The sequence below is a fragment of the Sturnus vulgaris genome, chromosome 3 (assembly GCF_052056855.1).
Source record: "Sturnus vulgaris isolate bStuVul1 chromosome 3, bStuVul1.hap1, whole genome shotgun sequence".
NCBI lineage: Eukaryota > Metazoa > Chordata > Aves > Passeriformes > Sturnidae > Sturnus > Sturnus vulgaris.
Genome location: NC_142245.1, coordinates 21,410,811 through 21,438,740, shown reverse-complemented (window position 1 = coordinate 21,438,740; position 27,930 = coordinate 21,410,811). Strand labels below are relative to the sequence as shown.

The 27,930-nt window shown below is 39.2% G+C and overlaps 1 protein-coding gene across 10 annotated transcripts in view; it reads right to left on the bottom strand.

Moving 5' to 3' along the window:
• The window catches only part of ESRRG (estrogen related receptor gamma), a 371,585-nt gene that overhangs the window by 201,237 nt on the left and 142,418 nt on the right, over nt 1–27,930 (bottom strand). For 2 of the 10 annotated variants that reach the window (XM_014876864.2, XM_088161167.1), the window contains one exon: nt 24,592–24,745. The exons of 6 other annotated variants lie outside the window; for them this stretch is intronic. In XM_014876864.2, coding sequence (XP_014732350.1) covers nt 24,592–24,626 — 35 coding nt within the window. In that variant the 5' untranslated portion in view covers nt 24,627–24,745. The remainder of the gene's footprint in view (nt 1–24,591; nt 24,746–27,930) is intronic. 2 more of the 10 variants (XM_088161168.1, XM_014876872.2) reach the window with 1 other exon arrangement.

Here is a 27,930-nt window from a genome sequence, read left to right as displayed (position 1 = left end):
ACTTAATTAATGACATTGAATTACTCAAATTCTCACAGCAGCATATCTGGAAGGTGAATTTGGTTGTGGGGACAGCAGATTATGAGGACTCAAGTTGCAAGCTCCAAGCCCCAAATATCCATCTCACTTAGAAGTGCTGCCTTGCTTCCTCAGCACCGTGCTGAGGTTTGGACAGAGACCACCAGGACAGATTTCTTTCTATAATTTGTTGGTTTTGCAGGTATGAGGTATAAATATCCATCTACAAATAGAGAGTTACCCTGAAGTTGCTGCAAAGTACAGCAGTGCTGGGATGGAGGAGAAGTCAGCCCCAAGAGTCTCAAAAGGCATCTTGGCAGCTGCTTTCCCAGCAAAAGGAGCTGGGCACAGCTTGCAGTCCAGCCCACGTGTTAAACCAGCTCCCAGTGCACTGTCATTGTTATTAGCCAGGGGTAGATGGAAGGCTTCTAAGGGGACAAGCTTTTATAATAGACTGCTGAATTAAAAACCAACCACCAATAAAGTAGCGTCTGCAAAAAACCATAGAGACAGAAAATGTCAAGAAAAATCATCTCTCTTCCTCCTTGTACAGAGAAAACAAAACCATCCATACATCATCACCAGACCAGCAGTAATCAGACACATTTGGTTTTTAATGGACATTTTTCTTTTAAGGAAGCTATTTATAGATCAGTTAAAATTATGAAAGATGTCTGTCAGTTGGAAAGGACAAACACATGCATTATAGTTTCTGCTAATCTGTCTGGAAAAGGAGTGAAAACAATAGATGTATTTAAATTTGTAGAGGTTTAGATATAATCATTTTTTGGTAGCATCATATAGTCTTTTGTCTTTGGAACATAATGGAAAAAAACTGCAATTCCAGTGCAAAAGGCAGGTCCCACAATACAGAACTGATTTTGAATCCAGTCTGTCCTACATTTCATATGCACATTTGAGTCATAAAAATCTCATTTATATATCCTATTCCCCTATTCTTGGCCATCTCTCCGTTATAACATGACTGTACAAACTAATATACAAAACCCATTTGTTAGACCTATGCCAGGACACATTCTATGGTTCTCAAGAGATCCTCTATTGTTCATGGCTTGTCCTATAGATTTGGAAGTTAAGGTCTTTGTTCTATTCAGAAAGTCTGTTGACTAAACACATTTCTATAGCTACTCTACTTCTATTTTAAAGGAACCCAAAGCTCGCTAAAGCTTGTTTTTTTTCTCCCACCTAGAAGTTGATCAGCAGGTCTTTACCTTTGGAGAAGTGCAGAGGGCAAAACCACATGCAAGAGCAAACTAGGAAGCATAAAAAAGGATAATTTTCCATTAAAAGAGGTGATGACAGCTCCTTAGAACAAGGGCCAGAATACTCTTTAATAGTCATTTATTTAGCTGTAGCGCTAAAATGGCCAAATTCTGCAACAAATTTTTTCCACATTGGGGCTGGAATAAAATGCTAAATTATTGCATAGAAATAAGATGGGAAACAAACCTTATCTTCCCTAAATGCATCAGGCCATCAATATATAACTTAGAGAAAATATCAGCAAAATAAGCAAAAAAAAATTAAAAAAAAACAACAAAACAAGCTTGCCTTTATCTCCTTTACAGAAGCAGAATTTGCATTACTGCAACAGGAGCACAGGTTTAAATACAATATCCTGAGGGGACTTAAGGTCTTCTTCCTAATGTAGATTACAGTCTAATGCAGAGATCACCTTGTGGGTGCTTTGCATCTCTTTTAAAGCCACAGATGCCATTTCTCCTCGCTTTCACAATCAGTAGGCTGGACCAGCTACAGCAAGTGCTCATTTGGAAGCACTTTATTAGGAAACCATGTAGGGTACTGTTATCTACCATTTCAGGCAGCCTAGCAGTGGGAAATGAGATCTTCCAGCAGCAGGATACCTACCAGCTACCCACAGCCCACCCTGCAGACCTTCTCAGATCATATGAGAAAAACCCCTGGACAAGTCAGTGGTCCAAGTTGTTTCTGTATCTTCTAGCTTTCTCATCTCTCAGACACATTACAAACTCATTTTCCAACTCCCATTTTCTCTTTATATTAAAAGATTTTTTCCCACATAAAGACTAAAGGTTCCCTTTGTGTACATGCAGATTATATGCCCACCACCACCCCTCCCTCACCCCAAAAAACAAAAATACATTGGGGGTTGCAATAAAGGTATATATGCAAGCTAATAAAAACAGTCAGAGGTGAAAAAACAAGGGACACAATGAAACACTTTCTGACACAGGTGCTTGCCCAGCCAGGAACCCATTAGCACCTTGTCACAAAAGCCCCTAAGCACACAAAAATATAAATTTGAAAGTCATAAAAACCAATGGACACACACAATTAAGTGACCAATGAAAACCTGTCATCTTCTCTCCCTCTGTGGAATACAGCCAGAAACAACTGGTGGGAAGGAAAAGAAATTTGGAAATACCTCAGCCTGAACTTTCAATGCTTACTGGCAGGAAAGAAAAGCTAAAAAACAAAACAAACTCCCTACAATATGCAGCAAAAGGGGGAGAGAGAGGAGTGGTTTGCAGCAATATCTTCATTAATTCCATGAGACTTACAAAATCTGTAGCCTGGTAGTGACTACTGATTTTATAAGCTCTAGGGGCAAATATACTGAGCATCTCCCCATTTCTCCATACAGAGCAAGTTGCAAGGTGTCTGACAAAGAACCAACGTCCCTACTTCCACTGTCTCAGCCTCCCTCGGTTCACTTCACCAGCTGTGGCTACAACTACCATTGTCCAACTATGTTTTCTCTACCTCAGTTTTCCTATTCCTCCACTTCAGTCACTGCTCAATAAATCTCAAGTCTCCTACCTTCAAATCCAAAGCTTCATCATGGCATGAAAACTACTTGGATCTTGGCTGTCAAACTTGACACGTTGTGAGCTTCATGCTTTATCTAACTAAAACTGTGCTCTGCTGTGCTTCTCGAGCAAACATCTCTGATCATAAGCTCATGATCTTTGCCTTCAATATCCATTCAAAATCTAGTTTAAAACTTGTTTATCCTTTCTAGGATTCTACTAGGAGTCCACCCATTTGTAACTTCATACCATAAGCCTTTAATTACGAAAAAGAAAAAAGCCTGCATGAGAAATCAACACACCCACTCTTACCAACACACCTCTCCCCACCCTGTTTGTCTTGATTATACATACTTAGGTGGGAAACTGTTAATTATCACCAATTATGGAGCAACTGTCCTTGCTGTACAACCCCACCATATTAAAGATTGCATAAATACTGTAAAATAAGATGGTCCTTGATGTAAAGAGCTCTTGGCAATTTGGTTCTGGAAAGGACTCTCCAGGTATTTGCTACCCAAGACAACTCTCTGGAATCCCTTTCCTGTTCACCATACAACAAACAGGGGACAAAACCTCAAGAGAAAACAGGCTTCTAAAAGTAAATGTCAAACATACTTAAGAAATACCTTTTGACACCGATTCTAAAATAAAATGTTGGACCAGCTCAGTGATTTTCATAGGATCCACAGTCTCTCCCCCTACTCTTTTCATTGCACAGTCACTGCAAAAAGACTTGGAACAAAAAGACTTGGAAAACAGATCTGACAGGCACTTGGAAATATCCCTGTTTTCAGGGCTTAAGAGAATTAAGGGCCTGACTCTTCCACTAGCACAAATCAGAAATAAATGCAGAGAGTCACCTGACATTATGCTGCTGTAAAACACGTACGCAGCCGGGATGTTGTGCTTGCTTCAGTGGAATAACTCCAGTGACACGTGCGGACTGACATGCAAATAAACCTCTTGAAATTGCACCAAGAGAGGTGGAGAGAGAAAGACAATCTTGATTAAAATTTTTTGAAGGACACTACTATGAGGTGCTTAGTTATGATCAGCTCAACATAAATTATCATATAACCCATTTTCAATGAGAATGTAATATGAGCTAAATTTTACACTGATTTATAGCTTATGAAAGCTTCTCTGAAAACCCTGCTTGTTTCACAAGTCCAGGTCAGTGCAGAATTTAAGTTTGTTTTCTTTCATTAAACAGCTACGATTGCACATTAGGAGTGGAAGGTCATAGAAATAGCAAGAAGAGGACTTTTTAAAAAAAATCATCCCATGTAAGAAAAAGATTAATGCCCTGTGCCAAGTCCTCAACCTGTGTTCAATTTGTCCTGAATCTACTGCAGTGATGCCATAATTTCAAAGATGATGATGTAGATTTTTGACAAGAAATGCAATAATATGTTATGTCTCAGGTCTCTGTCTTATATTCACAAATTCTTGATTCCTTTTTTCAGAAAAAAAGGCCTCTATCTGCATCAAGTTCCCATTCAGTTTGTCAGTCTGCAAAGAGCAGGTGGTGGCCCATCTTAGACAAGAATGACAAATGCTTTTTTCTCCTCCTTTTCAAACCTGCTTCAGAAGTGCTGTGAAATCTGCTAAAAACCACATAGACTCCAACAGAATCCACGTTCTTGTCACTGTTGCAGTGTACAGCCAGAGAAACAGCAGAAAGTTTGATTTATTTGACTAGTGTAAATGAGATCAGAGTCAAAGCTCAGAGTTGAGACTGTATAACAAGACCAGCAACTTGCAAAATTGATTATTACAAGGCTGTCCCATACAAGAAAACCCCAAAACATGTCACACATGGGGATTTGGATATTTGAAGAGATTTGGGGTTTGTCTGTAGATCTGGGGTTTTTAAAACTATCATTACATGTCATTAATCTGTTCAGACATTATCTCCCTTTAATTTTCCTTGTTGCTTTTAATAGTCTATTCAGGATATCGGCAAAGTATCTCTCTACTTTCGTATTAGCTCCGCTCATGCAATCCTTACAGCTCGAAGACTTGTGTGATTAATAGCTCTGCCAGCAATTCCTATTTAAAAACTATTCCTATTTTATCTCTTTTTACCCTGTCACTGATTTTCCCCCGCTGCCTGTGCCTTCATGCAACCCAAAAACTTTGCAACTTTATTTCTCACCATTCCTTTTCCATTTGAAGATGGTCCTGTTGACTTGGACTGGATAGTAGCCAAGCAATTTAAAAGCACAATTCTACATGCAGCTAAGTGCCCACTGTTGATGTAAGCCAAAAGCAGTCATTTGGCACCTTTGAATGAGCTCAGCACCTTTGCAGGATGGTATCAATGTGTTTCAGCTTGCTGAGCTACGTTTTGCCCATGCCCCTGTTTCTCAGTCAGAAGTCAGCAATACCTTCTAGTCTTGGATTTCAAGAAAACAGAGAAAGGTATTTAAACAAGATCACACAGGACGTGTCACCAAGCAGGCAGTGCAGGTTCCTTATTGCAAACCTCCCAGGCGAGCGCTGGAAGCGTAAGTTATATTCTCAAAATTATTCTGTCATCCCCTTGACAATTTAATTATTTTATTTTTTTTTTAATACATCTACTGCTTCTAGGCCCTGTTTAGGTAGCCATGTCTTCCCAATATCTCATTCAGGTGCAGCACAGAAAAGTCTAACAAACCTGGGCTGGCAGCCAAGCTTGCCAGTGACTGACGCTCGCTTAACTGAGCAAAGATTTGCTCTGCTCCAAGCAGGAGCCTGACTACAGAAGGACCAGCAGTGACAGCAAGGGTGCAGGCTTGCATCCTAACAGCACTGGCTCCAGCTTGTGCTCAGGCAAGTGGAACCAGCACTTAAGCTGAATGCTAAAAGGCTCCAATCTTCTGCTTTTTTCCAATTCACCTCCTGTATAAGCCCAGGACTTCTTAGTAAGAGCGGCATATTAGTGTAGTTACATCGCTAATCCGGGCATAATTTTAACCTCAATGAAAGGTGGTTTAAATGTTGAAGGAGGAGTAAAGTAAAGGGAGGCACAGGAGAGAGGAGATTGAGAGGCGTGATTTGCTTAGAATACATTTTAAAAAATATATTCTTGCCGGTAAATGATAGAAATAAATCAGTAGTATGAAGTCACTGGTAGCTGGATCTAAAACAGAGTTTATGACCATTTGCTAAGGGGCCAACATAAAGCATAAGCAAAACTAATAAAAGTAGAGCTTCCATGAGCAAATAAAATGTTCAGCTGTTAGAACAAAGTCTTTGATTTAAATTAAATTGCACTTCTCCAAACACAGACTGCAGGCAAACTTAGCAAAATCTCTGCCTCAGAGGTTTCACTGTCTAACCAGTCAGTGACTGGGGCTTGTGTGTGAGGAGGAGTAACAGAAGCTAAGATGTGTAAGTGAAGTCTGTACCCAGACTTGACTAAATTTCCTCACCTCAATTAATTAATAAAAACATCTTTCACAGAGAGCAACCGAAGAATTACAGCCTTCATGTAAGCAATTCAATGATTAAGAATTGTCCCCCAATCTCTCTCACTTTTTTTTTTGTTTTTAATCTACCTTTTTTTTTTTTTTTTTTCAAATGATGAAAGTTTTTGTTGGATGGAGGTAATTACAAAAGGTAAAACTTTGGTCTGAAGAAATCTTCCTCTGAAGAAAAGGCAGAGTTGGTCTCATGTATGTGATGCACACAGTTTTGGAATCCAGTCTCTGATGCCGTTCAGTCTTTGAAAATTTGCTGACTATTACCCTGTTTAACAAATATACTAACAATGTACTGGTCAAAGAACTTATTTTTACATATCCAGTGGCCTGATGCTGGGTTTGACATGCAAGAACCACTGTACCAAGCTGTGAACAGCAATGAAGTTAGCCTAGCCTGTGGACTGAGATAACCCCTTAAACTTTTCATCTCTTAAAACTTTGGTTTACATTTCAATTAGGTCACAAGCAAAATTCATTTGGTCATGTCAATCTACAGATGACATAGCTTGATCATAAAAATCATCACAGAGCTAAGCACAATTGGTAATCTCAACAGCAGGCAGAGATGCTCTAAAATAGAAATGCGTGGGTGGGTTATGCATCCCTACTATCTGTTTTCAGTAATCCATCCACTATGCATTATTTTTTTTCCCCATACGTTATTCTTCAGTAAATATAAAACTGAAAATAAAAACAGCCCAACTGAAGTATCCTAAGAAATAAAACATTAGTGGGAACAGGCAGGAAAAGCAAGAACAAAAGTAAAGGCTCCTCAAAGAAAGGTCTTACAGTCCACAAGCATGGAATCATAGCATCATTTAGACTGGAAGATGGAGCCCAACCATAAATCCAGCAGTACGAAGTCCACCACTTAGCCATGTCCCTCAGTGCCATGATATAGAAGAGATCTTGTGGCCAGATCTCTGCTCTGTCTTTCAGGAGACACTAAACACAAGATCACCAAAAACTTTTTGTCATCATTAGTATTGAAATGGCTTTTTTTTTTTCTTCCCCCGTTCCTCTCTCTGGGATTTTTTGAACGTGGATCTTATAATTGAAAGCCAGTGGATTAAGCATAACACATCAAACCACTGTTAACACCCAGTCTCCCGCAAGGCTGAATCCTAACAACTCTGTTTTCTGCCTACAGTATGTGCAAGCAAGTGGAACCACCACATGCACTGCATGCTAAAGGCCACAGCCTTTGTCTTCTCCAAGTTCTGTCTATTTCAGAGGCTAACATGCTGCAATTAGTCTAATTAATGTGAAACAATGAGCTGTGTTACCACTTATCAAATTGATTGTTCCCCTATCAAAACAAAACAGGCTGGCTTTTTGATGTAATTTCAAGAGATGATTTGAAATGTCATGTTGCTGCAAGCCAATTACCTTATGACTGGAGTCACGGTCAACAGAATACATAATTAGCACGAGTTTGGGAAGGCTGCTTACTGCTAGTATGCTAATTAACTGTCTTTTGTCATAAAACAAAAAGGTTGTAGCTAGGGTTGTGAAATAGGTCTTTTTTATTTACATTTCTTTGTGCTTATCAACGTGAGGCATGACAATGCAAAAGAATGGAAAATTTTAATTCCACTACTTCAAATTAATAGTGAGCCGCAAGGTCAGGCGCAGCGATGGACTGCGAGCAGCGCTCGGCTCTGCCGTGTGCGACACACGGGCTGCACCCCCTGCCCAGGACAGGCCAAAATCAACCCTCCAGGGAGCCTCACACCAAAGAGCCACCGAGCAGCACCTAGGGAACAGCTAATAGGCATGTGATGGGTTCCAGATGCTCCTTTCCATAAAGGAGGAGAGGAGCAGTGACACCCGAGTGTGCTGACTGCCATCCTGCCTCGCCTCTCCAAAAGCGCCCTCCAGAAAGCTGGGAACACTGAGCTATAAACAAGTGGCATTATTACTTCTGCTTCAGCATGGTGCTCACAGAACGCTTAACAAGGGCGTGCATGAAGGCAAACAAACCCTGCCTGTAAGTAAAAAGCTTCATAACTCAGCTGCTGCCACCTCCTCCTCTCTGTCGCCTCATTTGCGTGATAAATTTTGCATTCCTCAGGCATTCGTTAAAGATCTGATCCTGCACGGCGCTGGGTGCCCTCTACACCTATGGGTTTCAGGGGAAGCTGAGGAGCTCATTACTTTGTAGGATAAAGATCTACCAGAAGGAATCCAAACTTAAAAGCTGGCTGTCAGCAGCTCCCACTCTGCCCTCCCTCATCCCAGCGCCATCACACAAGGGAAGCGGAGGGCAGAAATTAGCTTAGTGAATCATCGCTAATTCCTACCAATTTAAATTCTGGTTTTCTTTTTCCTGCCTTTAATTCAGCACTTTATTTAAGGTTTTGCTTGGCCTGAGCGAGTCCCGAGAGCAAGGTCTGAAATTGCTGGAAGTTTTAATGATGTTGTTTCACTAACAGCTGCTGACTTACGAATCCTTCTATTTGTCGTAAAAACGATTTTGTTTCTCTGTGCATGCTTGGTTTGAACCACTATAGAGATAATTCTCGAGCTTCTTGATAGCCCTTAAAAGCAAGAGAGACATGCAAATCACTCTCTTATAGAGAGGAGAAATTAAGTGTTCAAAACCGAGATCAAAAAGTTGTCAAGCGGACCTTTTCTGAAGACTTCATTTAAATTCAAACCCAGTCCACTCCAGGTTTGCACAAAGACTTATAAAGTTTCAAGTCCAGAAATCACATGGAGTGGATCATCCTTAAAATCACGATATGAAATCGGTAGGCATTCCTAAATGATCTTCCTGGTTTCTCTTTCAATCCAAGTGAAACTCGAAGTGTAATGAAATAAGGTATGTGTGCAGGAAGGCTAAATTTTTATCTGAGATGATGAAACCTATAACGAACAAGAAAACACTAATTTCTTTTGGTGCTGTCATTTACTAGAATCAACATCATCCTTCCTGTCTTTATTCAGCAGAGAAAACAAAGCTAATCCCAATTTCTAAAGAGCTGGCTAATAAAGGAGTCAAGGGATCATTAGTCTAATTAACTCATTCCTGTTTTCAGTTTACATTTCATTATGCTATTACACTCTTTGAAATGTCAATTTTTAAATACCATAGAAAACTGTTTAACATATAGACATTATGTTCAACAAATCTAGAGACATATAGAACAGTTACTCAATATTAGTAACTTAAGAGTATCCTGGTATGTAATTCAATATGTCCCAGCCAAAGCATTATTGTAAACTTCATTTATTGATATAAAAATCAGGGAAGTATTTCAGTGACACTTGGCCCCTTGTTTAATGGCAGTGCTTTTAATGCCTGAGTATTTCATAATGATCAGGTAGATGGCCTTGCATCTACTTTTGGTAATCAGACCATTTTATTCTGAACAAAAATAAATCAGGATATGAAGCTACAACTTCCTGCCAGGTTTCTTTTTTCCTACTTTTATTGGGTGTCTTTCTGTAGCTTAACATAATGAGTCACTTACTGCACTTTAAGTCAATTTTTAAATTGATTTAATGAGTCATCAAGTCATTTACTGTCTTTTAAGTCAATTTTAAAATAAACACAACTTCTGTTACATTGATGGTAAGTTTTGTAATCAGTTGTTTGGAAACAATCAACCTCAGTAAACAGCATGGGCTTTACTGCTATGCTCATACAGCCAAGTACAAATTTCATAAAACAATTAAATTAATGATATAGGTGAAATATCACCTAATGATACGTGCGTGCACACAAAAGCAAACGGGAAGGAAGCAAGCCTGTAAGCACACACAAAGCACCAGGCATTTGTCTGTCTGTACCTGTGAACATCTCATGCACTGGCTTCCTTCCTACTGGGAGCACACAGCTCTTGCTCAGCATTCACAGTAAACCACTAAATGTGAGTAACACCACATACAACTTGTCCCCACACATCTCCTGAACTGCTTACATGCTTAAATGATACATATATCACAAACTGTTGGACCACAGCCTGAAGGATTAAGACATTTTGCCAGTATGCTTCTCCACACTGAAATATCCACAGGAGTTGGGGATACCCCATCAACCAAGATGGGCAGAGCTGGCACCATCTCCTTGGTATCCCCTTTTCTAAATGACTCTTATGTATGTGAGAGCCTTTTCTGCTGTGCCTGAGATCCATCAAACCCCTTTTTAAAACCTCCTGATATCACGTGGACCAAACCTACAGCAGAAAGCTCACCAGCTAATTCCCTGGCTATTTTAATTTCAGAGATCTTGAATTTTGTCTTCTGAATAGCCAGGACCCTGCTGAGACCTCTACAGCACCTATACAACACCCTCGAATTGTGACAGTGTACTGCTATAGGTTCAGCTCTTCTGGGCTGTAGGTGCTACAGAAAGGATGAGAAGTTTTAATATCCAGCTGTTCAGTCTATTGCAGGAAAAAAAGATCCTAGCAAACAGAACGTGAGAGGAGATACAACACTGGCTGGGAAAACCACACAGCTACTCACTGGCACTGGCTTTTGTAGCTGTCCTTGCACTGTGGAAGGAACAAGGGTGCAGCTTTACACACAAAAATTTGGAATGTATGTCTGAGAATAGGGGCTTGCCTTAGAAATCTCTTGCCTGGTGAGACCTGCACCTCCAGATGAGAGAGGGATTAAGAGACATTTATCAGAACTTGAAACTGAGGAAAAACTTGAGCAGTGACAACTGTGTGAACCATGGAAGCCATGCAATGTATTTCTGGGATCACAGTATGGGGATCCCAGATCTGCAGGAAGACAAGAGTAAGTTACCATTCTGCTTTTTGTCACCAGCAATAATGCACTTGAAGAAAAGAAGTGCCTTTAAAAAGATGTAGAGGAAGACCATGAGTGCAGTATACGAATTATTTTAATGGCTTAACAAGGATTAAACTACATCCATTAATTAATGTATTTTGATAAAGCTAATGAAAAATAACATATCTATCTGCCCAAAACATAATGCGTGTATCTTTAATATCATCTCTGCTTTAGGAGGATTGAATCCAGATAGGAACCGTGGCTAACAAGGTACCTGATAATGCTTCTGGAATAAGAGGTGAGCATTAGCTCTCATTAATTCATATTCTTAGTCTTATTTGGCTCCGTGGGCTGCCCCGATGTGATATAACAGGATGTGGCATGCCAGAATGCATCACAACATGTTTGGAATTGTAAAAGCACACAGACCTTCAACAACTAAACTTCCCTGCAGCCCCTGGTATGGAGTTCAGCATTCCTGATCAGGCACTCTCTCAGCTTTATTATCAACATGTTATACCTCCCACTGCTTGTTCAATGAGTATTTTCTCTCATCTGTTTTCTAAACCAGCCAAAGGAGGTCAATGCACCTTAATTTAAAATCAAAAGCACAGAATGACGCTTAAAGCTTTGACTTACTGGGATTTTTTTTATTCTCTTCCCCTCCATGTATTTTTACCTGGTATCACCCAAATCTAACATTGCCAAGAGAAGACCGAGGCGATTAGGAGATACACACAGTTACTTTAGCAAATCCCTTAAAAAAAATAAAAAAAAATTGGACTTGAAAGAAGCTTGAAACATGAGAGTAAAAGCGAGTGCGAAAGAAGGAGCTGTGGCATGGTACGCCCCGTCTAACAAGGTATTGAGCACCGAAGCCCAGGGGACTCTTGGTGCTCTCGCTGTGAAGATTAGACAAGAGCACTCGCGCAGGACACAGCAGGAATATGAAGGGACATGAAGTGAGCAATCCCAGCAGACAGCCTGTTGAAATGTCAGTCAGGCACTCTGCCTCCACCACCTTTCACAGAGCTAAACATCTCTTTATGTCAGAACAAATTGGGCAATCCTCAAATCTTTTTTTCCTCTCCCCTGACTTCAATGCGGCGCGGAGCGCTGGGAAGGAGCGCGCACAGACAGTTCACTTCAGTTCACATGAAAGCGCCCTGACACGCTACAAGGCTGAATACTGATATTGGCAACTCTTACAATCTTATCAGAGAGGCAGGAGCAGCAGCAGCCGCCGTGCTGCACACCTTCCCCCTTTCCAATTACGCCGGCTGGCTGGTCCTTTCCCAAGCATCCCGCAATGTCCTTTGGAAGTAAACTCCTGGGCTTGATCAAAGGCCACAAAAGCAAACACGTCGTTTCTGTATTTATAAGCATATTTACTTCTGTCATATTTTTCTTGTTTTCACTCCCATCTTCCCTCGCTAGCCCATTAAGGAAGTCTGATTTCAACCAACATCTAGCACAGTGCTCAAACACAGACTGGTGAGTAACCGCAATCTTATTTTAAATTATTTGCTTTCACTTACAAAATTCTGTATAGGGTATTTGGTTGGGTTTTTTTGACTAAAAACCATACACTGAAGTTATTTTTGCAGAACAATAATACAGAAACCTTTCCACTGAACTTCTGTGAATGTTAGAGAGGTCTTAGTATGATTATATAGAGATACATTAATTAACGTGATTGATTTTTTTTATTTGATCCAACACACGTAAACATTACTTTAATAATAAGCAGTCAATATACATTTTTTAAAAGCATATGAAAACAGAAAACTTAACCCAGCCCAGGCATGAAGAACTCTGTGAAACTGCCTCCAAGAACAGCTAACCAAGATTAAACTGCTAACTCCACACTTAGCTTATAAAGATGCTGAATAAAATTTCTTCTAAAGTACCTCTCTGAGCAAACCCCAAACAACTGACACACCTCAAACACCACGAAAATCCTTCCCCTGACAAATAAAACTCATGGTTTTAAAAAAGGAAAGTGAATATTCAACAATATAAATAATTGGGCACTGCCATACCTCACCACCTACTCTTTCTAGAGGTTTATAGCACTTGTACAGAATGATCAATTTCTAAGACTTCATTCTGGATATTTTCTAAAAGCTGCCTAGCATTTCTGTTATCAGTTGATTGCAGTTAAAGATCAGATGCATTTAATTGCAATTTTAAGTTTTTTATGATACTCAAGCAGGTAAAGGGCTGTGTGTATGGAAGAGACATTACCAGACCATTTACTGCCCATTACTGCCAAGAAAAGGAGCCCATACTAGAACAAACAGTGCAGCATTTCTGGCATTTGTTAAAGGAAGAAAGCTTTATAAGAAAAAAGAAATACCACTGATTTTAACAGGTGTTTAATAAAGATAAGCTGAAAAAAGGGTTCCTATTTTAAGCTTGGTGATAGCTAAAAATGCATTCAAATATGTTCAAAAGCAATCCAAAGTCTCCTAAAAATGGGTGTTTAAAAGTATTCAAGAAAACAGTAAAAATGCAAATATTTGTCACATTATTGTAGGATATGGGACAAAAATGCTCATAAATTCAAAGAACCCCGCTGAGGCAAACTGCATTTCATTTAAATATGACATTATTTGGGAGTCATTAAAACAAAAATAATGTTTATCGGTTGCACTGTAAAGGTTACTGTGAGAAAACAGCCAAAGTTTGCCCGAACTCAAATGAGTGCTGAAAGGCACTGTGAGCATAACACCCTTAATTTCAATTGTTGTAGTTGTGCCGTGGGAAATGAAAAGACTAAATGTAATTGATGATTCACTTCTATAGAAATACTACAGTAAAAATAATGAGGATGCATCAGTATTTTCAAGACTCTTGGTCTGATATTCTAATGTACTTCATACACATTACACTGAGACAAATTAGAAAAAATAGAAAGGACGCCAATAGTAACTGCTGACTTTTCACTCAGAAATGTGTTAAATCCCAAGAAGAAAGTACACAGTGCCTTGTGATTGCTACAAAATACATACAACAGCTGTCATCACTCTACTCAAAGATCTTTCCTGATTTTTTTTAACAAACCCACATAAGGGGACAGCTTAATATTAAGAACCTAAATTTCATTATTAAAAGCATCCAACCTTGCTGAAGAGAGAGGACTTCTAGCTGTAGCCATGAAGAGCCTTTTGCAACCTAAGTTAAACATCTTCTGTTTACATGGACTTGCACAAGTCTGTCTATACACCTAAAAAACATAGAGAAATAATGCCTCCCCAAACCCTAGAGTTGCCATTTTGAACCTTAAACCGTTCCCTGCAGTCATTCTGAACCATTAATTGCTGGTTATTTGTACATGGAAATCAAGATGTAGATGCACGCAGATCCCTTGATTACGCAGACATTTAGTCAGTGGCTTTACTCCTGTGAGTAGTTTTTGGTGAAGCAATCAAATTAAGCATCCCATTAAATATCTGATGTAGGTAAATCAGGTCTTAAAATTTGATCCATCTTGCATCTCCATCTCTTAGATTTGATTGCATTTGTGAAAATCAATCATGCACTTGCCTTAGTCCTGCCTTAATTCTGTCAATGAATTTAAACGCATCACATACAGCACTTTTATGTGGTTTAAATTCAGCTATGAAGACCCATTATGGTTCTGAGTTAAAATAATTCTGCACTGCATCTCTTCTAAACAGTGGTTTGCCTGGACTGTCCATAAACTGGTCTCACTTCCAACCCATTTTGTGTGTTTCCTTCCAGTATGTCCTGAACCACACGGTCTGAGGGGATGGGAAAAGGGCTGGGATGATACACTGCCTCTTCCTACTGCTCACAGGCTGTAGCCAAGCAGGTGCTTTTTTACAATGCCCTGCAACAGCCTGTACCTAACACAGCTTCCTGAAGCTATTAAAAGTGGACACACAATAACTGCAAGCAGAATTTGGCTTATTGTCTCCACAGATTTGTGCTAATATACCAGTGTCTCAAGACATCACTTCATTTTCATAACAAGGAGGAGATTTAATTTCTGTGGATTTCTATAAAAAGCAATTTGGAAACTTCTCAACAATGATATTGCTTCCCATAAATGCCAAATTGGTAAAAACATCATAAGAGGAAAACACAGCACACTGACAATATAATTTTTTCTAACTTAAGTACAAGCATTATTCAAAGACATTATACTGCTAAGCATCCAAATAATTCATTCATTTTAAGGATCGAAAGCATAATATTATTTTGTTAAATTAAGCTCTCGCTTTCCCAAATCCCTCTTTTCCACTTAAACTGAGGGAATAAAGGGAACTGAAAACACATCTGCGTGCAAGGCTTTTCAGTTTTCAGGGGTTGTTGTGTTCTGGTTGGGGTGTGCACTTCCCTTTTGGCTGATTACCAAAACCCAAAAGCATCTTGCCATTCTAATTGTAAATCCCCTGCTTTGGATGGCAAAATAAGCCTCAAGTATCATCATCTCATTCTCACCTTCTACTACTCTCAGGAAGGAGGAGATTGCTGAGGGAAACCATAGTTTACCTCTAACTTATTGGTACTGCTGTAATACAGTCTCTCCAGCTAAAAAAGAATTGTAACATCTGAACGTGACTATTTAAAATGATATCAAAGATCAAAATTTCTAACTATGGTAGCTTGGGGTGGGGGGCAGGGGGTAGATAGCCTGGTTTTAAGCATAACCTATTAATTGAAGAATGTCAGGACTTTGTGGTCATTTAACACTCCCTATAAATGAAGGCTTGATAACAGTTATTGATCTCAGTTTTCCTGGAAGAGGATCCCTGGGCTCAGCAGTGAGCAGTTTTGCTTCTCTTACTTCATAAATACAAGAATAGGGCTATTGCTCAAATGCCACTCTAACTGCTGAAAATGAAATAAAAGTAAATTTCAGCACAGTGTGGAAAGCAATACAGGTGTATTTCCACAGGGTTTTTTTAGTAGCTAGTCCAAGGTTAATATAATCTCAAATTTTCTTATGGGAAATACAGAATTGCCACAGCTGACCCCTGCTATCATTTGAAAATATTTTCTTCATGAAAGCCTACTCAAACCATAGAAGTATATAAGTTACTGTTCTTATTTATTTATTGATCTTCCTGTGCTACCATGGAACTGGAATACCTCTGCACATTAATGAATTCAGCTTAACAACACATAAAATGGGACCATGAGCATTTCTGCTGCCCAGGCAAGAAGCTGAGACAGGGAATAGGAAGTGTTGGTTTGTTGTACCTGCAACACAACTGTGTCACAAGAAACAGCTGGAAATGCCCATTGTCTCTCCTGTCTTACTCTTTTGTCATTCAAGGCTTTTCCCCATTTTCCTTCTTCCTAGCTATTTTTCCTTAAAACTCTGCTATAGGCTCATCAAATCAAAAGCTGATCTCTAAAACTTTCTGTGGAGCTGCCAGAAGCACCTCCATCACTGAAAATATATTATCACAGGATTTAAATAGAGAAAATTAATCCTCTCCCTCTTTCCACCTTCCCATCCCCAAAATGAGAAAAACGATCTCTCCATCTCCAGACCCCCAGGTCAGATTAAACCCAGATGTCGAAGGAGAGACCTAGAAAGAGGTGCACATCCCTTCCAATGAGGATTTAAGGAGAAGCTGCATGAGTAGATGAACTGTTGAACTCAGTCCTCTGTCTTAAAAACACATTTCACTGGGATTGTTAATGCCCGATATAAGTACTCAAAAGATGCAATAGAATTCTGAAATATGAATTAAGGACGTATTGCCTTCTCCAGCAAAATAATAAAAGTAGAGAGATTAAGAGGCAAGCATATATTTTTGAATTGTAGAATAGGTTTATAGGTCTTCTAATAACAACTTTTACTCAAACCTTACATAAATAGGCTTATATGATACAAATATTATGTGGGCTATGTGGAAACTACAAGGTCCCTAATCATGTTTAGGGATTACTTGACAGAACAGAGACATTTCATTCCTATTGGACCTAGGGATTACAGCAAAGAAACATCTAATATTCCATTTTTTAATTTCATGCATTTTTTATTTACTTTTAATGATGCTGTATATATTCATCATCCTGAAATATTAAAACAGTATGAAAAAAGTAATAAATTGGTGGAAAATTTAGGGAATGGGAATGCAACAGCACGCAAATCATACACTATCAAGTGCTTGATACACATTTAAAATTACTGTCTAGTACAGCAAAGCCAAATTCCTGGCAGATTTCTGAAGCGCAAAGTCACAATAAGAAGATCAGCAGAACAGACTGAAATAATAGAATATTCATCCCCCTAATCCATATGCAATTCTTTAGGGCTTTTTTTTAACAATGCATATGAGGTCTGACTGTATTCAGGATTTAAATAAGTTGTCTCTCTCTCTCTCTCTCACACACACACATTCTCTCTGTATTTTTATAAAAAAAAGTATATACAGTTATCATTTCTGCTCTACTGCACCCACATTGACAAGGTTAGCACATCTCCTCACACCTCAGATGAAACAATAGCATTTTAAACAACAAAAGTGTTAAAAGAAATACATTTATTCATACCATTGAAACGTCCTGCAACAGCTGTGTTGAAAGGAAGGGGTCCAGTTGCCTGGAAAAGGGATTTTTTTCGTTTAGTATTTTTAACTCTTTCCTATATGATTCTGAATAATTACTGGTTAATTTAAAGCAGTATCACATGTAGTTCCTGGCAGTAAAATTTCGAAATTAGTATTAATTCTTTGAGATATGCCTTTCCCTCCAGATAGATGTAATTTTACATCTGGTATTGTATACAGGGACAGAGACCTAGAGACAAGTAAATCATCACTCAAAAGACAGATGCTGATGATAAGGATGGTCCATGCACAAAATGTGCTTGAGGACTGGAGTTGGGGAGGTGGACTATAAAACTTCCATTGCCATGCTTGAGACGACCAAATTAATTTCAACCAGTGCAAAGGCACAGCTGAGCTATAGATGTTCCTCCAAACAGGAGAGTATGAAGAAATGCATCCCCTGTCATACAGACATGCAAAGCCTGATCCTTAGGTCAAGCAGGTTTAACTCTCTGATTAGGCTGCGAAATATCACCACCCTAGACTCATAAATGATATAAAATGAAGATATAAAATGAAGGTGCCCAAACATGAGACACTTGCACCAGTAATGTATGTATGGACTTGCTAAATAAAGGTGCCCCCATGTGATAATTATGATGGCCACATGTAGAAAGCAGCTTTCACAACCATCAGGACAGCTCTTGTCACAACTCTGTTAGTGAGGCGGAGGAGCGCTGGGACAGGTGATGGTACATGAAAAGCCATCTGGTAAGTGAGAAAGAGCAGCCACATCCTGTGGAAACCTGAATACCCAAATGTAGCCACGGGCTATTTGTAGTAACAGGTCTCATGAGAAATGGCCTGGGGTGTAGATCACTGCCCAGCATTTACCAGGACTTTGGGTTCCTACCTGGTGGGGGCCATGCTGGTCCAACCCTCTCGAAATCCTGCTTGTGTGTTATAAGCCAGATTGTGGTATCAGTTGACATTGCTATTCACATTGCAAGGTTACTTCTAATTCAACACAGGCTAAACAAGCAATGTGAAAACATATTTAATGAAATACTTCCTTTTTGCTGAGGAATCTGCTTACCTGCCCTTACTGTGACACCTATCTACATTGACACAGACTCCAAATTTACTGGTGCTTATTGTTTACAGGTATCTAATTATTACTGATAGACTGGGGGGGAAAAAACCCCTAAGCATACTGGAATGAGCAGAAGTGAACCCACAACAGGGCTAGAATACATCCATCCTGTGTGTATGTTCTGCAAGCAAACAAGCAAAAGAAGAAGCCCTCTTAGAAATGATTTGATCTGTAGTAATGAGAAAAGTGTGAAGTTGTAGAAGGAAACAAAAGACAAATGAATGTAAAACTTCTGCTAGAAAATATGACTAGGATCTACATTAGCAAACAGATCTAATAATGCACACTGAAGTTAGGAGAGAAAGCCTGATGGACGCCCTGCAGAGCTGCACTGGACCGAATCTGAAAAGCACAGGTGGCAGCAGCTTTGATGCAAATGTACCACGTTTTTAAAAGGCAGGGCAATTAAGTAAAAGTACAAAGTACCTTCTCGTTTTGGGAGGAGAGTAAAAAAGGCCACAGAAGGAAGCTGGGATTTACTGAAGAGGAATACAGATCACCCAGCGAAATTAGGGTATGCCTGAAATACATCAGTGCTACTCTATCTTTTGCCATCCGTTATTTTACAGGATATAACAGAGATCTCTACGAGTTTCTATTTTAGTGAAGACAACAACAGTTTGTGACAGGGAAGGCTAGAAAAGAGCAGCAAAGCTTTTTTACAAATTCCATACTTTGTTCCAAAGCAGAGAGCTATTAAACCTTTTCTGCAAGTCTTTGGAAATTCAGTAAACACTTTTTAAAATGTGCACAAAGAATATTTTGTTTCCTTGTACAGATTCAGAGAAGTCGACCAGCCACATTCTTCAGAAAGCTTCTAAGCAAGCAATGCAAGACATATATTTGGAATATGAAAGTTTAATCCTACTCATTAAAACATGACAAACTTATAATTAATTGAGAATGGAGTCAATAATGAGAACATCCTTCAATGTAATGATGTTGGTACTATCAGCTTGTAATATGGGAATACGCTGTAGAAAGTGAAGCATAATATAGAAAAATTACAAGTCAGTTTAAAAAAAAGAACAGCTTGAAAGTTTTGCCTTGAATAGAATCTTTAAAACACAAATTTTAAATCCTCAAAAGTTACATTTTTTCAGTCTTCCAATGAGATAATGCATTATGTTGTTTTCATGTGATGAGGAATAATTCAAGGTCTTACATTGTCTGATTAATCTCTCAACCAATATTTAGAAAAGGTTTCTCTTTGAGCTAATCAAACTTGACAAAAGCAATCTTCAAACTATGCCACATTCACTGATTTGTAAGATATCTCAAACTTGTGTTTTATTAAATGCAGTTTAAATTAGCAACAGCTCTAAATTCACCTGCTTATGACACCCCCTGAATCTTGTCAACAGTACGAGGTAGGCAAAAAGACTGCACATGCAGATTAAAATTATTAGGACAAGCTGGTTGTTCTGTTTTTTAAGAAGGATGCAGTTTTAGTTTTAAGATAGCACTCATTATTGCTCACACTACATTGCATTTTGGGAGCTAGTTGCTGATGGCATTCAGTTTACTTTTTCTGGAGATAACTGTCCTGATCTTACTGGATAAGGTCTCTCCAGTGATCCCTCCAAATAATGCTTATTTCTTTATCCACAGAAAAAGGCAAAATTTCAATGTACAATCTTATGACACTCTTTAGCTTTTACTATCAAACAGTATCATTAAGTTAAAGGACATCACTCCAGAAGAGCAATGTTTTGATGAGAATGTAAGGAAGCACTACAACACTGCCAGGTAGGAATCACTGTGGGTGTAAACACCATCTCAGCCTTCATCTCACTAACAGTGTTGGCAGTTTCCTTTCTTTCTGTGAGAGGCCATATATGTGCAAACAGGCTTTTCCCACAGTTTGAGAATGTGTTTAAATTTGATTGCCTGACTCTGAGCACTAAAAGAGATTCCTGAGTTAGCATGGCTAAGAAGGAAGGGGGAAAAGTGTGGGAGAGATGCAAGTAGTAATTCCCTACTGCAAATGTTCCAAGAGGAAATCAGGCCTCTGGCTCATTCTTCCTCTCAAGTCACACCTAAGTTTTGGATAAATAAGTTTCTGAGCTACTGACTCCCCTCTATTTCCTCCTCATGGTTGTGCACAACCAAAAAACCGCATTTCTGGCAAGGTCTGTGATAAAATAACACAATGTTAAAGGAGTCAAAACCAGGCTCCATTAACAAAGCCTCATGTGTGTTAGAAGTTGCTAGAGCAAATCTTTTTGGGACTCAAGGAAGGATATTCAAATATTGGGTAACACACTCTGACTGGGAAGACTGTCAATAGAGTTTCTCAATTTGTTTATATAAATGGGCCAACACTTTTAAAAGCACTTCAGAGCACTTAACTAAAGCAAACAAGCACTTGAACTTTAAATATCTAGCAAGAGAAGTCATTGACAAGTATGACTTGACTTAGTAAATTCTAATATCTTTGCAACCTTTCATTCATAGTCTCTTCATGAAGAGAAGCACCAGGCTCCCATTTGAACTTTAGCTCTGCTCTAAGATACAGAACGAGTGGGGTGAGGAACAGCCTAGTCCCTTTTTTAGTTCTTTTTGTTAAAGCAAACAGCTTTGCTTCTTCCTATACAGGGATCCTGGTCCATAATAATCTTTATAAAACAGCTTCCTAAGTCTTAAAACTTATTCTCTCTCTTATTTGGCCCTTAAAGTAGGATTACTTCATCTTACAAACTTTGTTTTCCCTGATATCCATGGTAGCTAAGCCTTGATTTGGGAATATAACATTTACCAAACACCATCCCACTAATTCCCAAAGGTCTGGGGGAATAATGTTCTATACTCAGGACTAGGGTGCCTTTGCTAAGTGGTCTCATCATGGTGCCAGTGTCACGTGCATTTTTTATACCTTCATATTTATAACACACCTCTTCCTAGCTACTGCATTATACACAGCCACAGTGGTCATCTCCTGACCAAATTAGCATGATCTGATTCACATACACTTCTCTGCTGACAAACCAGCCCCCAAATAAGTGAGACAAAGGATTCTGGATTTTTGGCTGCTTTGGGTTTTTTTTTTAAACTGATGTCTGGCTCAAGTACTAAGTTGGCCCCTAGAAACAAGAAGGTAGTGTTTAAAATAAGTATTTCCAATCAGTAGCAGGTAAATCTCATTCCCTAAAATCCTGAAACATATCTTGATTTTTGTTTCTCTCTGAATGCATTTTGCACACAGTCTGCATAATGTGGCAAAGAGATGGCAAAAAAAACCCTTGACTTTAACCTGGTTTTCACCATCTTAGAAATAAAGTATTTTAAGCTATATTCTGGAGCTCAGTGGCCACACTGGGATTTTAGTTTGCTAGTTTTAGGGGACATGCAGCATGTTCTGGAACTGGCTGCTTGGGATTTGTACTGATTAGTCTGGTTATGAACATTCTTGAAACAATATTTTGGTAGGAAAAAACCCACAGTTGATACAGTTGAAAATATGAACTACTCAGTGCTAAAGCCTCAGACTGTGCACAGTTCCTAAAAGAAATAGCTTTGAAAACTCTTTGAAATACCATGCAAGTAATAATTGGGTTTTAATATATAAAATGGCTCAGTAATTTAAATGTTTGGAAAAGAAAACAGTCTTTCCTAGAGTTTATGAAGTGAGAAGTCTATTTCTTAGAATGATTAACTATGCAACCTGATTTTGAGCACAAGCATCTCCTAGCATATGCTCTCCACAGCTGACACCATGAGAGCATACATTTTTACCAAATTAATATTCCAGGACCAATTCTGATATTAAACTCCCATTTCTCACCTCCCCGCCTTGAGTAAGTGCCTTGGTTTCTACAGAAGTAGTTTTACTTCCTGTTCTTAAACAAGTGAAATCAGGATTAACCTCTGCTCCTCATGCATTTGGGTCTACTGAGTGACAAATTAGATTTGTATGTCCAGGATGCATACAATGACATTTCCACTAGAAACGAAAAAAAACCCGAAAAACCAAAAACCAAACCAAACCAAAACAACAACAAAAAAACCCAAACAAACAAAAAAAACCCCCCACCCAACCAAAAAATAACCCCAAACCCAGAAAATGAATGACATTCAAGGATAATACAATACTCATTTACTTATGGAAAATTTTTAGTAGCAAATGCATATTAGAAACACAGATGAAGTACAGCCAGGACAGCATAAAGAATGCTTTTCGGGAAGAATTCCCCAAATAATGTCCCATTTTAGAACAGTGATAAAACAAGACTATGACAAAAGAAAATGCAATTCTTTTAAATTCACTGCAAATAAGTAACAGGATCTAATAATTTAGAAAGTCCTTAAAGAGCCCATGGCTTTGGTAGAAATTAATGAAATGGTGAGTTGAAATTAAAGAATAGAAGAATAAACTTAGACAAGATGACCTGAGAGAGAAAAAGAGACAAAAGCAGTGAAAAGAAACAGACCTAGGGAAAGTACTACTTCATTCTAATAATAGATTCATCAACAGAATATCTGTATGCACTAACACCTAATCTGAGCATCCTGAATTCTGATCCTGATTTCCCGAGATGGCAACTACAATATTTAAAAAAAAAGATACTTAAATTGCTCATTACTAGAAATAGATTGATTTGCATGAGAAAAATGCAGAGTTAAGATTCCCATTTCATTTACGGATATTAAGATCCTAAAATAAAGTCTGAAAGTAAGTCCTAGCTCCCAGGCTAACGCTTCCCTCCTGTTGGTGGCAGCATCATTGCCCCTGAGACCTGGGAAATACCATATGTGGTGGCCACAGGGAATAGAAGGTCTGTGTGAGGGCTCAGGAGATGGGGATGAGAACTTGCAATTCTATCTGGCATTCAAAGACAAACAAACAGAAAGTGGGAAACACCAACAGCAAAAGGCCTGACTTTACTTATGCCAATCTGGGCAAAAGCCATGGGCAAGGTCAAGTTTTCTATTTCTCAGTAGCTTTCCTACCTTCAGCAAAACTTGCTGGTGCACAGGGCCAGCTACTTTGTTTATTTTTAAATACGTAAATGTGAAATTGGCTAAAGACACATGAGTTTACCCTGGTGCAGAAGCCAATTGCCAGAGTAATCCAAAGTGGTGCATGTTGGGCACAAGATGATGGCTGATATCCTGCAGTCAGCATATTTCAAATTCTTTACTGGTTTTAGGTTTTAAATTGCTTACCAAATACTAACTTTAGTTATATTTGGGTTGGGTTTTTTTGGGAGATGAGGGGAGAGAGGGGAGTGGATAGTATTAAATTTAATAGAAACAAATCACCAAGGCATTAGAAAAACAGCAGTTAATTTACCTGCTGCTCTGGAGAATAGCTTGGGAATATAAATTTTAGCTTTCCCATACCCACAGTGCTAAGCTAAACATTAGGTTGCCTAAATTGTCTTCATTCCCTGAACTACATGTGAGAACTCCTAATTTTGTGTTCAAGCACTTTAAGCAGAGTAGCTTATATAGTTAAGAGCCACCTTAATGTTCCTCAAAACTCTTCTGAAGTATGAGACAACCCTTCATTTTGAAGGTGGGAGTCTGTCAACTTCTAGGACCTTCAGCCACCAACCCCTCTCTCATCCATAAGCGCCTTTTAAACTTACTGAACGCTTACAGCGGCCAAAATTTTTAACATCACTAAAACACTGTCTCTGATGACCCTGGAGTCAGTTCAGGAGCAGGACCAAAATTAGGCTGGTTTAGAGATTAAGCCTGAGCCCTTGCTGCCCCCAAAGGGACACACTTGAGGAGGCCAACACCCTCCCAGCCCTGGCTGCGGTCTCCCACCCCCCGGCAGCTGCGGCGTGCTCGTTCCACCAGACAAATGGCAGAGGAGAGGGAGAGAACCCCCTTCATGGACTCACCATCCTTTTCTAGTCACATTCACTACGCATTGCATTAGAAAATCGTAACGGTGTTAAAATATTTTGGCAGGATTTGTTATGGCCAGATCACTCACTTCCTTTGGGACACACAAAGCCTCCTCTGGCAATGAAACAGCCCAAATGTCAGCAAATCCTATAGAACAGAAAACGGTCTGTCAATGTAAAGCCTAAATGAATCTCCAGTTAAGCAAAACAAAACTGTACAACATAAAAATGCACATACAGAAAAAAGAAACAAGCTAGAAATATGCACTTTTTATTAAGGTTTCTTTTTTTTTTTTTTTTCCCCACCCTCCGGAAACTTTTGAACAGCATTACAATGAATTCATCACAAGGTGCTATTAGAGCACAAGCTCCCTCCAAGTGCTACCAATTCACGGACAGATTAGAGGGCACATTAATAACATAGTTAATATGAAGTGTTTAGAGCCTTTACGTCGGTGACAAATACGACTCAGCCAAATTTCCTGACCATTGAGGCCACGGAGGAACAATTTGGTAGATTTCATCAACAGTTCTAATTATGTTCCTGTCAAGTCGAGAACAAAGTAATCCATAACTGGGGGGCTGCTCGGAGACAGTGCCACGTGAGAGTAATTTATGCCCAGGGCCCTCGCTGTAGTTAGTGTGCACAACGCTTGACTAACAAGTGGGCTCAAAAAAAGGAATTTATTAGGGAAAACACAGCCCTCCAGCCCCGAGCAGCTCATCAGGTGCAGGCTTAGCAGGAGTTATAAGGCAAAGTAGTCTTGCTTATAAAAGCATCTAAAGTCCACATTGGCTTCAGCAGCTTTTAAAACATAGGATTTTAACCCAAGGCTTCTGCTAGAGCTAGGTAAGCCCACTGCCAAGGCCAGGGTGCCACCCAGCCTCCTTTAAAATCATCTCAGTCCTTGGGACAGTGGCAGTACCACCTCAGAGGCCAAGTGGTACCGATGCCCTTTTGCAATCCTATAAATACCCCACTAATGAAAGATGCAAAGGGATTATTAGTAACTGTAAACTAAAATGTCACGATACACGATGTGCTTCTTACCACAGACCAACTGGGAAACAGGCTGAGAAAGGGAAAGGGAGGGGAGGAAGGTAAATGGGGAAGAAGCTGTCATGTAATTTTGAGTCATTTTCCACTGTGCTCTATATTGGGATACAGCTTCTATCCTTTCAAACAGGATCATTTTATACATGACACTCTTGCTGCATTTCATAAAAAGGCAAGAATGTCTCCCTAGCACTCAAAGTGCAAAGCCTGGCAGCGGTCATTCAGGATCAGTTACTTGCATATGCAGTGAAATGTTAGAGAAAGTAAAATGATGCATTCCAAGTGTATTTAAGAGCATTGCCTGTAAACAGAGGGTAAAATAATGTTAGCAAAAAATGAGATCCGTATGAGAAACACAAAACACTTAATGGGTTTTAAAGCATAGTTTTCAGAAGGCAGCTGTGGGCACACACTACTGTCAGCAATTATAGGTTTTTATTTAGCACACATTTGGTCCACAGCATTTAGTGGACCAAACACCAGCTTGGATAAAGGGAGTGGTCAGACCAAGGACCCATTTCACACTGATTTGCTGTGCAGCCCCAGGAAGGCTGACCTCTTCACCCACATTTCCTACTGCTAGAGTGGGTACAGGTATGCAGATTTGTACCCACATGACATACCTTGCCAACGGATTTTTGACTATAAAAATGTTATTGGTTTCACCAAACTACTGGTTTTAGTTACATTTTAAATTACTAGTTGACCCCTGGCACATAGGAAATGCAGAATGCAGTAGTACATCAAACCCTTTAGCTTCTCCTTTCACAATCTATTGAAGTTTGTTATCCAGATTTGCTTGAACCTGTAAATTCTCTGACATCAAGTCTAGGGACTTTCCCAGCACCTACTGAGTGGGACAGGGTGAGTCTCATATGACTGAGGCTTCACAGATTTATGATTACTTGCTCCCAAGGTTAAAAAAAGTACATTTTAAAAGCAGTGGTGGCTTTGCAAAGAGGAAAAGCAAGAACACAGTCCCATTCTGCAGATGTGAAAAGAGAAACCTCTCTGCAAGTCAGAGACACAGTAATTCAGAAGCCAAGCAATGCCTGGACATTCTAATTCCCAGACTCGTGATTCAGTCACAAGACATGCTTCCTTTCCTGGTGAAATGTCATGCTGCCGCCTGCTTCTGTTACAGAACACATCCTAACCAAGTGTAGCAAAAGCATGATGATCCCATTAAGTATCTAACATCTAATACCTTGTGAAAACTAATTTAGTGCTTTATCAAATCTCTAGTTTGTATGTAGAGCATAAGCTGGCTACATTTGCTAATAGGGCAGATTGACCCGTCCCATATATTATCAAACCACATCAAAGTCTGCTGGAGGACGTAGCCTTAGCTACTTATTATCCCTTGCATTAACTCTCTCACTAGCTACTCAACCAATATATTTTCCTGTAATACATCTGTCATGATTTTGCAGGGAAATCAGCAATTCTGAACAGTGCAGCAGTTAGATAACAGGACTAAACCCATCATGGTCGCCTGGCTTTCCAATCTTCTGCTAATTGGCATGGACAGAGGCCCTTAGAGCTGGGCTTGCACAAGAGCTCACCACTGCTGGGCCCCAGAGATTCAGCCTCTTAGTTAGATTCGTATTTTTAGAGCTTGAGTCATTCTCGTGTTTTCTTCACGATTTATTACATGCAAGAGAAATAAAGTTCGATGCCAACACCTTCAAATTTACAAGTTTTTTTTTTCTTCCTTTTGACAGGAAAAGGTTGTATTTTGCAACAGAACATGTGGCTTAGTAATCAGGAAAAAAGTGATAGAATATTAGAAACAATAATGTTAGCAATATTAGATAAAATGAGAACATCTTTCTTGGCTTGGATGCTATGCAATCATATTCCCACGTGTTTATTTAGGGTCTTTCTTATGACACTGTTCAATAAATTATATAGATTGTTTCTAACTGTCTGGGAACTTGCATATATGGCTAATAGAGGATCTGGATGATTATTTTGGTTTTAATTAATAATTGCTACTATTTTCTGATAGTGTTTGTCTTTGGACTTGGAAACCCTGAGCTATTTATCCATGGGTCTCTTACTGACCTTTCTGACCATTTGACTACCTGTCACCACTGTAATCCATGAGTTAGTGGGGAAATATGAAAAATAAACTAGAATAACAAATTACTACCTCTTCAAACAGAAATCCACTCAATAGAAATAAAATATTCTTTCACTTTGCATATGTGATTGTAGGTAGTTCTGAAATATAATTATATCCATCATACAACCCTAGTTGTTCACATTTAATC